The sequence below is a fragment of the Rhinichthys klamathensis genome, unplaced genomic scaffold, assembly GCF_029890125.1.
Source record: "Rhinichthys klamathensis goyatoka isolate OS25496 unplaced genomic scaffold, OSU_Roscu_1.1 h1tg000303l_1, whole genome shotgun sequence".
Lineage (NCBI taxonomy): Eukaryota > Metazoa > Chordata > Actinopteri > Cypriniformes > Leuciscidae > Rhinichthys > Rhinichthys klamathensis.
Genome location: NW_026606822.1, coordinates 2,161,615 through 2,180,142, shown reverse-complemented (window position 1 = coordinate 2,180,142; position 18,528 = coordinate 2,161,615). Strand labels below are relative to the sequence as shown.

At 37.7% G+C, this 18,528-nt stretch overlaps 1 protein-coding gene across 1 annotated transcript; it reads left to right on the top strand.

Annotated features, from left to right (window-relative positions):
* Window positions 1-6,471: 6,471 nt before the first annotated feature.
* On the top strand, window positions 6,472-17,458 carry pigu (phosphatidylinositol glycan anchor biosynthesis, class U). The gene is made up of 12 exons (XM_056270471.1): window positions 6,472-6,638; window positions 7,312-7,376; window positions 7,488-7,547; window positions 7,847-7,909; window positions 8,059-8,168; window positions 8,280-8,380; window positions 9,314-9,411; window positions 11,452-11,606; window positions 11,699-11,842; window positions 11,939-12,063; window positions 13,645-13,787; window positions 16,650-17,458. Exons 1-12 carry the CDS (start codon window positions 6,509-6,511, stop codon window positions 16,761-16,763), a joined length of 1,308 nt encoding a protein of 435 aa, XP_056126446.1. The 5' UTR covers window positions 6,472-6,508; the 3' UTR covers window positions 16,764-17,458.
* The last annotated feature ends 1,070 nt before the right edge of the window (window positions 17,459-18,528 follow it).

The following is an 18,528-nucleotide window of genomic DNA, read 5'->3' as shown; positions in this document are numbered from 1 at the left end:
TTAGAAGAAAAAAGTTCACAACAGTACTAAACCTAAATCTACCCCTAAACCTAACCGTAACCATGTATTTATCTTATATTAACCAGTACTTTTTTAGGTAAGTACACTGTAAGTACACGTACTGTCAAAAAAGTGCAACCGAATAAACCATTCTTACACCAAGTAACATTTTAGCTAGTTCAGTAGTTAGTGCACTGGCCAATAGGCCAATTCTAGTACTGTCCCATTCCAGAACACTGAAATGTTCGTTCCCTAAACATCTCACAGTGCAGTACTACTCTGTTTATTCCATATGGCAGTAAAAGTTCGAGTAATTTAGTAGGATCTTCATAATTTTTCTGGAATGTCATAATGTTTTCCAGGTAATCATGTAACTGGAACTCATGCCAGTGCTCAAACACTTCACAAAGCTATATACAGTATATATCACAGGAATAAAAACTTATTCCTAAGAATAAAAACTTTGCATCACAGGAATAAAATTAAATATATAAAAATATAAACATGTATTCAGTGTCACATGATCCTTCAGAAATCATTCTAATATGCTGCATTTGCTGCTCGAGAAACATTTCTTATTTTTATCAATGTTGAAAACAGTTGTGCTGCGTCATATGTTTGTGAAAACTGTGATTCTTTGATGAATAGAAAGTTCAAAAGAACAGCATTTATTGTAAATATAAACTTTATAAAAGTCTTTGCTGTCACTTTTGATGCTGAATAAAAAAATCATTCTCGAACTGTAGCGTACATCAGAATTTTTCTATTGGCATTGTCTGTAACACTGGGTCACCAAATCCCTGGTTATCCCTGTAATATTAGAGATCAGAGTTGGAGATAGATGTCCCGGTGGACTGTTGTTGTTGACACACGTCTCATATTAAAGGGGTCTTTTCCTTCAGCATTATGATTACCTGCATCGCCCTGGGCTAAAGTGTGATAATAAAAGATATTTGTGCAGCTACCTTAAAACACTTTTCTGTTGATCATTATCTGCACTCCATTCCCCCTCCATGCAAAACGTTTATAACTGACTACTTCACGTCACAAAATCTCATTTCGAAATAAATTCTTATTAGCATAATTTTCACCTACACTTCAAAAAATGATGCATTTACTGTATATACACAATATCTGTGACCGTTCTGGGCTCTCGGGTCAGTGGAGGCCTCTGGGCAGGTGAACGGTTTGTATGTTTATACGAAACAGGATTACACTTAAAATAATTTTGTTGTCATGTTTTTGCCTAACTCAAGCAAATTAATAACATTAGTAAATAATCAAATTAATATACTGTCAAATTAATCAATTAAGGCAAGTTCTAAAAGGCTCTGTTAAGAAAAGGGGATTGAATAAATATTCATTTGAATTTATTCTGAGATACGGTGTGTTCTAAATTTTTACATTGATTGTGGCATTATTACCTTGTTCTTCTGGATATTATTCATTCTGTCAATAAAAATCCCATGTTCAAAGTCAACTGGGATATCTCTGACTGAGTGTAAATTCTTGTCACCTTGATTTATGAGAACATACTGTATGCCAAATTTTTATTTGCTGATCTTCACAAACTAGGCAGAACATTGAGATTCCGAGAGAGAGAAAGACATGCATCGAGTTTAAGGCAGGATGGAATTATCCTCAGTCAAACAGAGAGAGACTCCTGTTGAATTAAAAGCGAGAGAATGGAGGAAACATCACAGGCAGGGGTTTGAAAGGTGAGCACAGGCTTTGATAGTCTGACTTCTGCTTCTGTTGTAATACTTTTCATCCTTTCAAAGAATCCTTTCAAAGTTGCAGGAAAAATTCTAAAGTTTGGGTCAGCTTGAGTTGGTTGATAATGTTGATGGCAGCTGTCAGTAACTTAATGATAAGGAAATACTCTGATAAAAAAAAAACTTGCATTTAACCCAGTAAATAATCAATTTTATGTATAAGAAGTCTTCATGAAATCCATTCACAACCCATTTGATTTCCACAATGTGAAAGGGGAAAAAATGTAGATTTCACTCACTGGGATCTGGATGGAACGTCCATGAACATCATGAAACGTGGGCCTTTTACACCTGAATAGAGCCTGACTTGAATGTGAGTTTGCAGTCGACATCCACTTTTGCAGAGGCCGTTTGACCTGGATGTGGAGGATAAATGATTATTGCACATACTGCTGTCAGGATTTTATTCAGAACAGACAGTAAATAGTTGCGAGAATAGTTGAGAAAACCTACAAAATTGAATGCATCAGTTTGAGTTGAATTAAGTTTTCTCAGCAATTCCTTTTTACAATGTATTTGGCTATTGGTTAACAATAAACCAATATCATTTGTTAAAACATGAATAACTGCAAATTAATTTACCTGTGTATTGTATATTCCTAAATATTGTATATTCCTTTTTTAAAGATTTACTCAAATTAATATAAAGTAAAATTCCATAAAATTAAATTGAATAATCATTACTTATTTGAATAATGATTGTTCAATTATTCAATTAAAAGGCTTATTGGCTTCACGCTTTTTTTTTAGAGTAGCCTACAATGTGTTTCAGTGTCCACTTGAGCATAAACAGAAACAATATTAGGCTACTATTCTCGATTAAAAAAAAATGAAAACATGCATGCTTATCAACAGGGGAATAAAGCTTCAATAATGTCTGCTGAGTTTTGATTAGTTCAGAGGAGCATATTAAAATATTTGAAAGAGAAATATAGATTAATTTGGGTCTCTGGGAATCTCAACAGAACACGAAGCTCAGCATGCGATATTAAAAATGTATTTCAGTCACACTTTCTTATTTCGTTCTCTTTCTAAGGTCACACCCTGAACTTTCTGTTTTCTAATCCCCAATCCACATCTCACTGACTCACTGCTCAGCTTCTCTCCACATGCTGTTACCTGGCCTGGTGCTTTGGCCACTCTTCGGAAGGGTGAGCCAGTGTCAGTCAACACGGTTGCTCGATAATCTTTATCCACTCACCGGCCCGTTCCAGCCCTGCACAGAGCAAGAAACAGGGGCAGACTGTAGTGTGTCTGGGGGGAAGATTTAATGCGCTCTCCTCCCGATTTCATTACTTCCTCAGACCAACATCATCTCTCTTGACCTTGAACTTTGCCGCTTCCCCCGCTGAGACCCCCACAATCCTGTGTGTGCGCATCAAGCTCATAGTCACATCTTTTATGTTTAGGTTTATGACACACACACTCAGTAATCATCTGAAACACGCTCTAGTCATCTTCCCATCAGCTCAATTTAGCCTTCACTGGCTGATGTCAGTGATGTGTAATATTATAGCTTATTGACATGGGTTCTCCATAATTTGACAATGTATCCATAACCATGAATGTTTCTTGACCTGTGTGATGGGGCTCTTTCTGGGTCAGCATAGCCTTGGTAAGTTCAGTAAGACCATAATAGGACCTAAAAGCTGGATTGAATATGAAAAAGAAAAAAAATGTTTTACAAGCTTAAGGGTAGTCCGGGCATGTTCTTGGTAATACAAGAGACTCGTTTACCATCGAATGCCCTTGTTGGTTTATGAACAGGAGCTTGTATTGAGTGTTCATCCACTGCCATCTTGTGGTCGGTTTGAAATCATGCACCACATTATTATACAATGTTGTTCACCCAAAAATGACAATTTCATCATTACTTACTCACTTTCAATTTGTTCTAAACCTGTATGAGTTTCTTTCTTCTGCTGAACACAAAAGAAGATATTTTAAAGATAGGTAACCAGACAGCTGATGGTAGCCGTTGACTTCCATATAGGAAAAAAAATACTATGGAAGTCAATGGCTACCACCAACTATCTTACCAATAAACAACAAATTAACGTTTTAAATAGTGTAACTGCAGCAGATACAACATTAGATTTACGGTACCTTATTGACAATACTGTTTAAAAAACAGTGGCATCGGCAGTATTTTGAAGCCTTGTGCGTATAGTAGCCTATACCATACCGTGCATCCAAACATGTCATTTAGATATTTTACTACAAACCAAAAATTATACCAGTTTAAAATGTTTACAAATTGTTACAGGTTTAACAAATGGTTTGTTGAGGAGCTGGATTAAATTATTGTCAGATGTATTACAATGAAGGAATATGAAAATGTTTCATGCTAATTTCATAATGAAAAAGTCTTATTTTAGATGAGTAAATATCCGATGTCTAGAATTACGGAACACTTTTTATGTAGCGTTCCATGTAGCTTTTTTATGTAGCGTCCCTCCCACCCCGGACATAAACTGTTTCAGAGACTCTCCCCTCTGGCAGGAGGCTGCGGTCCATCAGGACCAAAACCTCTCACCACAAAAACAGTTTCTTCCCGTCAGCAGCTCCCACACTGACACTACCCCCTTGCAAATTATACAAATGTCTCTGCACATGCAAATACTATTTTATCTCATATCATGTAGCCTACAAACTTGGCACATTGCATATATTTGTTTTTTATTTTTAATCTTTGTTGTTTTATATTTTTATATTATTGTCCATTCCATATTTATATATTTCTACATTTATTTATGTCGACTGTATGTTTTGTCTACGTGTAGCACCTTTGACCAAAGCAAATTCCTCGTATGTGTAAAACACTACTTGGCAATAAAGTTCTTTCTGAATTCTGTAGGCTATAGTGAAAGTCAATTCATAAAGTCTTAACATTTGCATGTTGTTTGGACATTGGTAGCCCTTGGCAAATGTACAGATATAAATAAATCTCTCAGGCCAGTGTTACAATAACATTATGGGTTGAAGTGGGATACTGTCATGTTTTAATACTGCGTTGTGCTGTGTTAAATGAGTGCGCAAAAGCTATCATGGAAATCTGAAAATTTCACTCCAGGGAAGAGTTGTAACTTAGATCCATGGCCATTTAACAAACTTGAATAAATTCCATTACAGGTCCGTCCTACTAACGAAGCTTCCATTTTCTCCCTTATATGAATCTTTAAGCAGGAAGGTGGTGGTGAACTACGTTTCCCCAATGATAAGATCGACTATCGATTATGGCTGTGTGGTTTATGGGGCAGCAGCCCCTTCAGTTATTAGAAAGCTTGATATAGTTCAAGCAAAAGCTCTTAGAGTGTGTAGTGGGGCATTTCATACAACACCAATACCTGCGCTATTAATAGAAACAGGGGAGATGCCATTAGAAATAAGAAGACGTAAACTTGGTTTGAAGTATTTAATGAAACTAAAAGGACAGACTGGAAAGTTACCAACAAAAAACCTGTTGAATCAGCATTGGGAGTTTATGGGAACAACAAGATTGGTTAAAACAAACTTTATAGAAACAATCAAATCCATGGCAGGTGAAATTGGTATTGTGAATTTGAATGTATGTCCACCAGTATGTCGGTCAGAAGTACCTTTGTGGTTGATTCCAGATCCTAATGTTGATTTATATTTTTTGAAAACAAGCAAAAGAAAGATGTCAGAGGTTGTAGTGGAGGAGATAAAATCCCGGCAATGTCAAATATGGGGAGGCCACCTACAAATTTATACTGATGGGTCAAAGGATCGTGAGAGTGGGAAAGTGGCCTTTGGTATAAGTATACCCGAATTAGGTTATAAAAAAGGATGTAGGATCCCAGATCATTTGTCAGTATTTACTGCAGAGTTGATGGCAGTTTTATGGGCAGTAAGGTGGGTAGAAGATCATAAAAGGGAGTATTCTGTCATATGTAGTGATTCAGCTGCAACCCTAAATACAATTAAAAATATTAAAACTAAGTCTAGACCTGACTTACTTGTGGAAATTTTGCAAGTGTTGTATAGAATTCATAAAGCAGGGAATGAGGTGGGGTTTTTGTGGGTGCCGGCACACATGGGTGTGGAGGGTAATGAGGAGGCAGATGAGGTGGCAAAGAAAGCAGTGAAGGAGGAAAGAGTTCAACTTGATTTGCAGCATGGGTTACCAGATTACACGGAAATAATAAATAGGTCAGTAAAAGAAATGTGGCAAAGGTCATGGGATTGTGAAAAGAATGGGAGAGCGTATTACTCAGTACAAAAAATGGTAGAGAACGACAGATGTAATTATAGATATCAGAGAAGAGATGCAGTAGTGTTATCTAGATTGAGGTTTGGGCATTGTGGGCTGAGGGGTGGGCTGGCTCTGATTGGTAAACATCCTGATGGACAGTGTGAATGTGGAGAAAAGGAAACAGTGGTGCATATATTAATGCAGTGCAGGAGGTACTCTCAGCAAAGGAAGAAATTGTTTAGGGAATTGGGAGCAACAGGAGAAACTGTTTTTAATTTATGCTCTTTATTGAATTTGGACAGTTGGGAAAAAGTAAAAAAATTGATGGAGTATTTGCGAAATATTGGAGTATATAAAAAGATATAGATAAACAGTATTAAAGTTGTATATAGCGATTAGAGAACAGAGGAGGGCAGCAATACGCCATAGTTGCGTCTAGCCTGCCGGAAATACAAGAAGAAGAAGAACTACGTTTCCCAGAGTGCATCGCGCTGACAGCTTCTTCCTCGCGACAAAAATGGCGGCTCCTTTAACATTTTTGCTGATAGTGGCTGTGACAATAAGAGCCGTTTTATTCCGATCCAGTTTGGCAGAATTAATTTCAGAAAGGGTCGAGGTGGTGTCGCCTTTGAATGCGTGGAAACGAGGTTTGTTCGTGTATATTTCTGTATGGGGAGGCTGTATTACTGATGATTTGTTCTTGCATGGTAGCCTCATTGCTGAGCTGTCAAATAAAGACATGCTTTGAAGATTTTGACAGCACATCACGTTTCCATGCTGTATTTATAAGTTAATTATTGTTAATAACGTTATCGTTTACTGTATTATCTCATCTCAAATGTTCAGCATCAATGGAATATGCAATTTTGGACTCCAAAGCTTGTTGTGGCACCCACCTTAATATCTTACAGTTACAGTATGTTTTGTATTGCATTGATTGCTTTTTTGCAAATGACTTTTTTCAGTTTGATTTTGCATGTGACCATCATCCATGTTATATATAAACAGTGTGGAAAATATTGATTAACTGGAGTCCACATTGAAGTGATGGGATTTTTGACCTTACACCTGACAATAGTATTATTTATCCATATAATAATAATAATTATTATTATTATTAATACATGCTGTTCTTTTAAACTGTATGTATAATAATTATTCAAGAATTTTTGTGTAAAATAGTATTAGATGGAGTATAGCATGTCACATTGTAGGACAGTGCTGTCATTGTAAAATATATTTTTAAAGTTCATGCAATGGTCTTCAAATTCTTTGTTTTAGTTGTTAATGCATAATATGAATGATTTGTGGATTAAACAGTTGTGGAGGGTCTTGCCTTGTTGGATCTTGGGGTCTCGCCTTACTCAGGAGATGTGTTTCATGAAGTAAGTTCTATTTGAATTACACATCAGTATCTATGTGTTTGATCTATTTTCTTTACATTTTCAATTCTATTGTCAGATGTCAGCTTTTTTTGTTGTTGTTATATCTTCCAGACACCCCTTATCATATACCTCTTTCATTTTGTGGTCGACTATGCAGAGCTTGTTTTTATGGTAAGTACTAAGTCCTTATTTTTGTTGTTTGTCTTTCCTTTTTTCTTACATCATTGGACCGTGCAAAAAAGGCAAGTGGTAGCGGCAATCCCAAATGTGATTTACTATGCAATTTTCAGTGCAATTTTCCAGTTGGTTGTAAATTTCAAACAAAAAGGGGTTTGGAGTAAAATGATGTCATAACTCATAACAAGATGTTGAAGATGCAGAAAGTGTGTTTGAATGATAGAACTACTGTGTTTGTGTTTTTGTGCAAACTTCACACATGTAAACTTACTCAAATAACATTATGTCACCAGATAGCAGATGGAATCACAGCAGTGGCTCTTTATCTCTCAATCCAGACTTATAACAAGAATGTGGTAAGTTATAGCTTGATATTTGTGTATGTTTCAGAAGTTAGAGCCTATTCATTTATTATGTTTAGTTGTCATTATTATTTATTTTGTATTATTACGTTTTTGTATTTTTGGATAGATTGAAATATCTTTCATCTTGGTGTATTTTATAGTTTAGAAAACAGAAATATGCATTGGAATCGGACCGGTATCCCGCCGACTGTTTGGAGCTCCTCCAGTCTCCTAAGGAGATGTTCTACATCCCTCTCAAAGTTGCCATGTTGTAAGTTAAATCAAGACTATGTTATCACTTTTTTCATTTAAAATAAAGCAACAATATGTTTTCAGCCAGAAAACGAAGGCATGCATTTTCATTTGACTAATTGTCTTCCAGTTATCTGTTGAACCCCTTCACCATCCTGTCTTGTGTGGCAAAGTCGACTTGTGGGCTGAACAATGCCATTATTGCGCTCTTCATTCTCTGTACATTAAAAGGTGAGTGTTTCCTTAATGCACTAAAAGATAATGATGCTGAAAATTCAGCTTTGCCATCAGTTATTTTAAATTGTAATAAAAGTTCACAATATTACGTTTTTTACTGTATTTTTAATCAAATAAATCCATCCTGGATGCGCATAAGAGATTTCTTTTCAAAACATCTTAGGGGCCCCAAACTTTTGAATGGTAGTGGGTAATATGCAAAGAAGTTGTAACTGGTTATCACCAGTCTTATTCTGGAATGACAGAGATCACCACACATCAATCGGAGACACATTTAGCTTCAACAGTCTTTGATTTGTGTAATTATTAAGAAATGGACAGCAGGTCATAAGTAACTGCTATTTAAGCCCCTTTCACACAGAGATTCCGGAAAATACACGGATAAAGTGACCCGGGATTTGACAAGCCCGGGTTCGTTTGATTTTGCTTCATTCACACTGCCAGTGATTTGCCGGAATCAGAGAGCGCGTTCACACACAACCCGTGTATGTTCCGGAAAGACGCGTGACGTTGGATGTGACGGGTCTCTACTTCAGTCCAGTTTGCAGACATTTTTTTGTTCTTTCTTGTATCGATGACGAACACAAACTTTCTTCTAGAGTAACTGAGCCGCACGATAACTACGTCATTGCAAAGGCTCGTGAATCCTCACTACGACACACCCCTTATACGGCATTGGTTCTGGCTTTTGTTCACACAGCGCGCGTTCCGGGTCTGAACACGGCAATGTTACTAGGTCCCCAACCCGGCATCGATCCCGGCATCAATCCCGGGTCGTGTTTGCGTTCACACAGAAGGCACTCTGGCAATTTGCCGGCAATTTGCAGGGTTTAAAGCGCTGTGTGAAAGGGGCTTTATATAGCATGGCATTATGTCTATAGATGTACAGGTTTACTGTGTATGGTGTTGTTGTCTTTATTTTTTTAGGTAGTGCCTTGTTGAGCGGGATAATGTTGGCCTTGGCCACATATCAATCCATCTATCCTCTGACCCTGTTTGCTCCTGCACTACTGTTCCTCCTGCAGGTGAGAGTTAGAATTCAGACCATACTAGTGCAGATACCATTTACATGCCTATGACTACGTTTACATGTGAACCTATAATGCGATTTCCAATAATCAGAGTAAGGCCTTGAAGTTGAAAATGGAAGTTTTTTGGGGTTTTAGTATGAATATGTTAGCCTTGCTGTTATCTATAAGCTAGTGTGCTCCAAAACAATGACAAAATCGGATATAGAAGATATATGCATTCAAAACTTCTGCATTTCTTCGTCACTCTGCACTTCAGCTTCTTATCAGATTTTCTGTCCAATCATAACCTGGCCCTAGCCAGATGAATTTCGCTCCGCCTAGCTTCACTCACATCCATCTGGAACCGATCCATTGAAATTGCGTTTCAGAAGGCTGGGCCTTATCAAAAATCCTTGCATATGATTGGATAAGCCACTTGTCTGTCATCTTTATCGACGTGCTATTTCAACCACTCACACCGAAGCCAACCCGTGACGCTGAAGAATCCGGTCGGGAGAAGGCACTGATCTATATAACATCGTTTCCACCAACAAAAGCCTTAAGAGCCGTTCTCTGATGTTCTTTTAATGAAACAATATTAGGTAGATTGGACAACACGGATGAAATAGCAGCATCAATGTTAACGCTTGTTTCCTCGATGCGAGCCGCCATTGTTGTCTGAATCAAAACAGTCTCACGGTCGCTTCTCCACTACGTCACATCGATGAAACTCCCGCCCTGCGTCCTGATTGGCTTAACCATAAAGTTGGTTGGAGAAATCACTCTCAATGGAAGAGGTTCCAGATGGATGTGAGTGAAGCTAGGCGGAGCGAAATTCATCTGGCTAGGGCCAGGTTAGTCCAATCAAATGTCCCATAGAATCTGAAGCGTCCCGCCCCACAATAAACTATAAATAGACGCTGAAGCTGCGGCTGAAATCAGTCACTTGTTCACACATTTACTATTTTCTATATGGAAAGTCTGTGAATGTCACATAGTGCACTATATAGGGCATAGGGAATGATTCAAACAGTGTAAATATGCTTTCCATTGGGGCGAATGAAGTCTGGTTTCATGTTAGTGTCACGCGAACCACCGCAGCGCACACACACACAGTCTGCTCAGGTCCAGATACACGATAGCACAGAGCGGATCATAAGAGTCAGTGCAGACCCCAAAACTTATCGGAGCCATTTGAATTCTGCACAGAATACTATATTTTTTAAAGCGATATGGAGGAGATTAGGAGGAAACTGCGGTTTTACCGAGCTGTGAACACTATTGGCTATTTAAAAAAGTGGAGGAGCTGTTCGATATGTCCCGCTATGTCTTCCTGTTTCAGTGGAATTTACATCAACACTTTAATAATAATGCTGCACGTTTCAAGACACTTCAGTGGGCCTTTAACCACAGTAAGATGTTTACATGACACAAGAAAACCTCTTCACTCCCATTTACATGCCATTTTCATTATTGTATTTATACTTCACTAAGAATTGTGGTTATTTTTACCGCTATTAAATGCATACCCCAATGTACAGCATAAATGATGAACTCACATACAGTAGATAGATATGTTGCTGGCCACTGTATGTCAAATGCATAACACATTTCTCTTTACGTATTGGACTTTTTTCGGTGATGTGCCTAAAACGGTCTTCATTTCGCTGTTTTTGACCATCAATATACTGAATTATATTCATGTTATGCAATGTTATCCACATGAACTTGGTTTCTTTAGCACCCTAAAAATGTGATGCCTTTTTTACTGTTGTGTTTACGAATCTGCGCATGACGACATCATCCGTGTACGTCACAAGCACATGCGCGCTTTGGTCTGAGTGGATATAGATGCGATTTAAAGTGTTTACATGCCTGTTTATTGCGATTACAAACGGCATACGCCACACATTTTACTACGATAATGAGCTTAATTTTATCAATTTGATTGAAGTGTTGTGTTTACATGAGGTAAAGTTTAATTGTAATATTGCCAAAATCTTTTTATCACTGATGACCAAAATGAAACCTCTCTCTATGTTGTCTCCCTTTCAGAGGTTGTATATCCCAGTGAACCTGAGGAGGAGTAGTTTCTGGTCCTTCACTCTTCAGTATGCGTTCATATATGTGGGCAGTCTGGTGGTGATCACTGGACTCTCTTTCTTTCTCCTGGGCTCCTGGGATTTCATCCCTTCTGTCTACGGATTCATGTCAGTCAGCAGTCATAGATCGCACTCTGTTATGTTTCATCAAATACTTTATTCAGATATCTACAGTATGTGTTTGTGTGTGTTTTCCTCAGATTTTCGGTTCCAGACCTCACTCCAAACATAGGACTCTTCTGGTACTTCTTCGCAGAGATGTTTGAGCACTTTCGTCTCTTTTTCATCTGCGTCTTCCAGATCAATGTCTTTTTTTACACCATCCCGCTTTCCGTCAAACTCAAGTAGGTCCTGCATATGGCTGAACATGAGCAATACATAAAGCAATGTTATACATTTAACATGTATAGCACGCTTATGGGTGAAATGTATTCAAACAGGGAGCATCCAGTATTCCTCATCTTCATGCAGATTGCCATCATCTCCATCTTTAAGTCGTACCCCACCGTGGGAGATGTCGCCCTCTACATGGCATTTTTGCCAGCCTGGAGTCACCTCTACCGATGTGAGTCTCTTTTCATTTAAATATGTTAACAGGTTTCCCAATGAAACAGGAAATTTGGCCATCTCAAAAGGCGTTTTCCTTTAAAGTCGATTACATCATAAACATAAACCATTTGATTCTTGGTATTGCTAGTCGGACTCATTCTAGAGAGCATTTAATTGCAAAAACGTGATTATTATATGAGTTATCAGTTAGTCTGGAAATATTTTAAAATATAATATAATAGAAAACAGTTATTTTTGTAAGTTGTAATAATATTTCACAATATCGCCGTTTTTACTGTATTTTGTTCAAATAAATGGCTGTTCACACTGGCAGTCCAAATCCGATTATTTGTGTATCCATTTGGAAATTTGATTAAAATGATTTACTGTCCACGCTGTGTATCGCAACTGTTCAGATCTGATTTGTGTCCCGTGGCGCTCTTTCGTTCTTTCTCTTTCGCGCTCTTTTGTTTTCCATAAGATCCTCATACTATGTCAATGATGTTGCATTGGTTGGCATACAACAAAAACAACAACAGCAACGTAGAGCGGTTTGCATTACAGATGTTGTCTTATTTACAACATGACAATATGCAGCAAGCATTATTCCGTGCCGTCGTCTCCGCCGGGTTCAAAACCTGTAATACTGTAATTTTCTGCTCGACCGACACTTTGCAACACTTTCTTATTTCTGCAGCAACTTTCAGCATGTTTCTTATAACAACATCGGACATGCTTACATATACAAATAACATAATATATAATAAAATAACATAAACCACGTGAAATCCGATCAGAGCAGTCAGACTGAAACGGATTTCCAGAAATGCGCACATATTATCCACATATTATGTATGTAGCTCAAAACGGATTTGTAAAAATTGCATTCCATCTGATTTTTTTGTTGTTGCTGTTTACACTTGATAAATATGATGTGGACTGACAGTCTGAACGAGGCTTAAGATACTAAGTGTAGATTGTGCAAAAGTATACTTTATAATGTCATTTCTTTTATGTGGGTTTTTCTCTGTGAATTAATCAAATGTGGAGTATCTATTTTATTTAATACTGTGTCATATATTTAGCACTTTTCCAAAGCACCTTTGCTATTTTCACATTTTCTGCAAAGATTTTGTAGATTATTTTGAATAAAAAAAATCTTTAATGTTCTAAAATGGGGTTTTCACAGTGATGCAAAGAACATTTCAGTGAACAGTCTTAAACTAACCATGTTTCTTTTTTAATGTGAAGAACATTTAAAAATTCGACAGAACCTCATTCATCTATAAAGAACCGTTTGTGTAATGGAAAGGTTACATGGATGTTAGAATTTCCTCACAAAACCACTGATGCCAATAAAGAAACTTTATTTTTAAGAGTGCATGACTTGTATTGGCAGACAAACTTTGTGAATGACAGTTATTCAAATTCTGCTGAGCTTCACCGTTTCCGCACAAGCCTGCGAAGATGTGTACTCTATTTGTTTTCGTGCAAGTGGAGTGAGTTGAAATCTGCTTGCTAGCTTTTTAATGAAATCAGATGCATGTATTGAATTGTAGAAATGAGTGTTTTTTTTTTCTTTATTTCTTTATCTCAGTTTTGAGAAACATCTTTCTGGTGTCATGTGTGCTGTTGGCGTGCTCAGCGCTCTTCCCTGTACTCTGGCATCTGTGGATATACGCTGGCAGTGCCAACTCTAATTTCTACTACGCCATCACGTTGCTCTTCAACTTTGGACAGGTAAAGGGTCCCATCTTGACAAGCCACATCACCTAAAAACAATATTGATATGTTAATCAACAAGTCTTTCATGCCCAGTACACATTGTACAATTTTGGGATGCCCCAGACAAAAGATGACCAATTTCTGTGACCAATTTTTTGGCTCCTAAATGTTGGTCCTACGTGACAGAGAGAGAGGTTCAAAGACGGCCGTTGTCACGGTCTTGAGACCAAAGATAGCGTGAGATAATTTTCTGACAGTTTCAGAAATGTAGGATGATCATCTCACAGTGTGTTTGCTGCTACGACCGACGTCTACTGACTAGCCAGTAAAAATGCAACATGAAATGGTGTATTGATCAACGCGACATGGCGCTTAAACTTAAATTGGCGTACAAAGTTGGCCATATTCTCCTTTTTCGCTTCCTCCTCTTTTTTTCAGCACACATAAAAACCACAATTGCCAAAGTATGATTCATCTTGCTCTATTTGTTTACCAGTAGCACATGCTGATGACATTTTATTCTTCTATACTAACTTGCGTCGTAGTCTACGATTCAATAGGTGTCATCATCAAACAGTCTACATACATGTCGTACCCAAGTTTATTAGATCCATGTCGTACAGTGTGATTTGTAATGATCTCATAGGATTGCCGAATAACAGTCTGTAGTAGGCATAAATCAGGGGTGACCAATCCCGTTCATGGAAATCTTCCTACCTGAAGAGTTCAGGGGCCTCATTTATAAACGTTGCGTACGCACAAAAGAAGGCGTACGCCGCTCTCTACGCAATAATTGGTATTTATAAAAAGCAAACTTGACGGTAAAATGTGCGGTCCTTCACGCAAGCTCTGACCCAGGCGTACGCACAAAAACGGGTGAAATGAGAAATGGCGACACCGTCGGCAGATGGAAGAAACACGTGAAAGCGTGTGAAACTGTAGACCGTTGTGTAATGGCAATACTGCCTCTCATAAATAACACGAAGACTTCACAAAGCAAGTCTTACAATTAACAGCCTACACGAACACCCGTTTGATCGATCTGCAACAGAAATGCAAATTAACACATATTTGCAAAAAGAAAAGTGAAATATGTTCTGCAATAATATTGGCATGTTATACAATTCATCCTCATAAATAAGATGGTAAACAGAACGAAATAATGTACAAAACTGATATTCTCGCCAATGTGTCCGTCAGGCGGAGCAGATATAGATGCAATGATAGATAGATAGATAGATAGATAGATAGATAGATAGATAGATAGATAGATAGATAGATAGATAGATAGATAGATAGATAGATAGATAGATAGATAGATAGATAGATAGATAGATAGATAGATAGATAGATAGATGTATTATTTGTCCACTGGGGAAAGTTGTTTTCATAGTAAAAATGTCTTTATCAGCTACGGAATCATGGTATTCATGCATATGCCTGTAGTTTGTTTTATTTTTGATAAAATAACGTATGACGTATGTCTCAACCATTCAGAAAGCAAGAAATTACATTTGCGCTGAACTATTTCCCATTTCCAAGTAGATTATAACCGACATCTGTAGCTTGTCATTTCTTTTTTATCTCGGCCAGAGTCTGAGGTTGTGAGGCTACAGCACTACGGCGTCTGCAACCTTTTGCCACTCAAGTGCCTTTTTGGCATTAGTAATGCCCACACTGTGCCCTCCAAACAACATTTTTCTCCTCTTTTCCACCTCGCCAACGATAACTTCTACTTCACATTGAGTGAAGTTACGTTTTTTTTGATTTCCTCTCTATGTTTGCCATGATTTCGCAATCGATGAATATTAACTTAGGGGCGTTTCACGGACTATTTATGGGCAACTATGGGCGTGACATGAAGCCGCAAAAGCTGCGCTACATTTAGAATTGATTGTGATTTATTAAGGGAAAAATGCGTAGGATGTGCGTGCGCACGGTTTTATAAATCCGAATATTTCTGTGCGTACGCACGTCCTATGTTTCATCCGTACGCCACTTCTGACGCAAATCCTACGCAAAGTTTTATAAATGAGGCCCCAGATCTGACACTGATCAAACACACATGTCTGTAATTATCAAGAGCGCCTGAAGATCTGAATGAGCTGCTTCAGTTGTGTTTGATCAGGGTTGGAGCTGAGCTTTGCTGGAAGGTAGATCTCCAGGAATAGGATTGGGCACCAAAAAAGGAAGTTACCCAAAATTGTTGTAACCCAAAATTGGGTAACAAAAAAGGAAGTTTTCTTCTTTATAGTTCTTAGTCTCAAGATAGAGTCAGCTAATTCGACCATGCAGAAGCCTGTCATGCCAGAAATACACAACTCATGGCAGAAGTACACAAAACCTGGTGTCAGGTTGCAAGAAAGATGTCAGAAAGAAGGGCCTATTGAAATGCATAACAAAAAAACTAGTAAAATATAGGTTATCCGCACATATAGCGATCCACTCCTAGCTTTTGAAGATTGAAAACTTTGGATACGATAGTGTTTACAGCTACTTGACTAACAAATTGCGAGTGGAAGAATCGCTGTAGCAACGAGGTTTCATAATTCATTAACTCGTATTAGTTTCAGCTGAACAGTCCCGTATTAGGTTAACCAGGACTGCTGGCAGCGCGCCTTACACACGAGGCACGTGCACCTCACGTCTGCTTCACAGTGTGACAACAAACCCCATATGTGTCTTGTAGAGAAATTCGACCTAACGTCTGGGAATTTAAAGCACGTGGTTTCCTCTATAAATGACCTTTTCAACACATATTTGTCACAGTTTGAACTCCTAACGAAACTGAAAGTTCATTTAGTGAGTACTACGAAGTTTCACAGGAAAGTTTACAGACTACATGAACCAATGTCATGTGTGTTTATGCCACCACAGATCCTCCTGGTATCAGATTATTTCTACGCCTACCTGCGTCGAGAACACCACCTGACGCACGGCCTCTACCTGAAGAAGGAAGATGGCACTGAAGCCACTCTTGTGTTAAAGTGACCTTCTTTCGCGGGACTAAGAGATCTCACCGACTGCCTCACACTCCCATATCTTTACTTGTTTTTTATTTAACTTTCCATTCACACTACTGGTTTTTCCCCCAGGTCTTTTACTTTCACCTCAATTTCCCTCTCCTTTCTTTTTTCAAAACCTGTTCCTTTCTTTTGCACATTTGAGAGTTTTACCTTATGTTTGGATGTTGACACCCCCCTCTTGGACCAAAGCTGTTTTGTAAGAGACTTTTTTGATAATGTGACTGACTGAAGGTATGTGAATGATACTGGAACTTTGCTTTTACTTTATTCGGTTCCCTTGAATGATGCAATGAAAAAGAGGTGGGTAGAATGGTTATTTACATTTTTTTTTTGGTTTTGCTTGTTGTCTGTCTTTGTTTCAAAGGATTTACTTTCTTTATTAAACTCCATTCAAACAGTGAGGTCGTATAGTTGGACGTGCAGTTTGAAGTCATGGTCAGCAGAGGGTATAACATGAATGTGCAGTGATGGTACAAACTTTGACTGCAGAGAGCTCACGTTTTAGCAGAACATGAAGAAGTGGTTGAGTTTGAATGTTCTTTTAATGCTTTTCTTGGTTTGACTTGCTTTTCTTTTCTTGATTTGGTGCTTTTTTTGTATGACAGTTTCGTTTGTTTTATGTTATTACAGAATGAGGGATTAAACTGCACTGCAATTTTATTTATTTTGGTGATGGTTTGAATTGTGTTCATTGTTCGGATTAATGATTTCCTTGGGATTAGGAATTAACCGTCTGGATTTACTTGGATCTGTGTTTTTGATCTTACTCCAGGGCACGTGAATCGAACGATTGCACACCTGTACGACTCGGCCATCTTGTGGTTAGACCTTCCTTTTAGTCCTTAAATGATCAAATTTTCCATTGCCTGTATCGTTTCCAGACTTCTCTAATAATCCGCCCTTTGGCCAGGTAGGAAGGTGTAGACATCCGGGTGGCTTTGATTATGAGGTCACCTGATCCAAAGTCTAGTGTGTGGAAGTCATCTCTAATGTCATAAAGATATAGATACTAAAGGTTTACAAACAAATGCTTGCCATTTTATTTACACATGCAATGACATCCTTATCGTACCTTTTTTGACCTTACATGACATACTTACTGTATAACGCAAACGTATTTTCCTTAAACCACTAAATTGTCATCAGTATTTTATATCATACTGTATATTAAACTGTTACTAACAGGGAAATAATTTAATAACTTGTAATCATTTTTGTCTTGATTTTGAGTATAAATAAGCTTAATTTTCAATTAAGTTTACTTTTCTTACCATATTGGCAAATACTTTTTTTTTCTATTTTAACCCTCCTTTTTTGTTAACCTAAGAACTTTTTGTTAACTTAAGAACTTAACTTTGTGTTATATATTTTATATCTTATTGTATATTTTGTGGATATTTAGATATTGTTACTCGAAATCAAGACAGAAACACTGATTACGTTTTGTTTTTGGTTTGTATAATACAGCATTTTGACTGAAGCTTCTTACCTTAACCGACCAGTTTGAGCAGGTTGATAGAGATAGTAACCTTTCTTTAAGTTGGACTAGTGTCGTGGGGGTTATTTATTGTGTTCTTTTGGATGATTTTCCTCCCGTTTTACCTAGGATGAACAAAGTTACGCAGACTTAACTTCATAAATATGCTATTGGTACCAAACTAGAAACAATTGAATGGACTGGGAACTGTGAAAATGTTGGCACGATTAAGGGCTTTTCTCCTGCCTGCGTC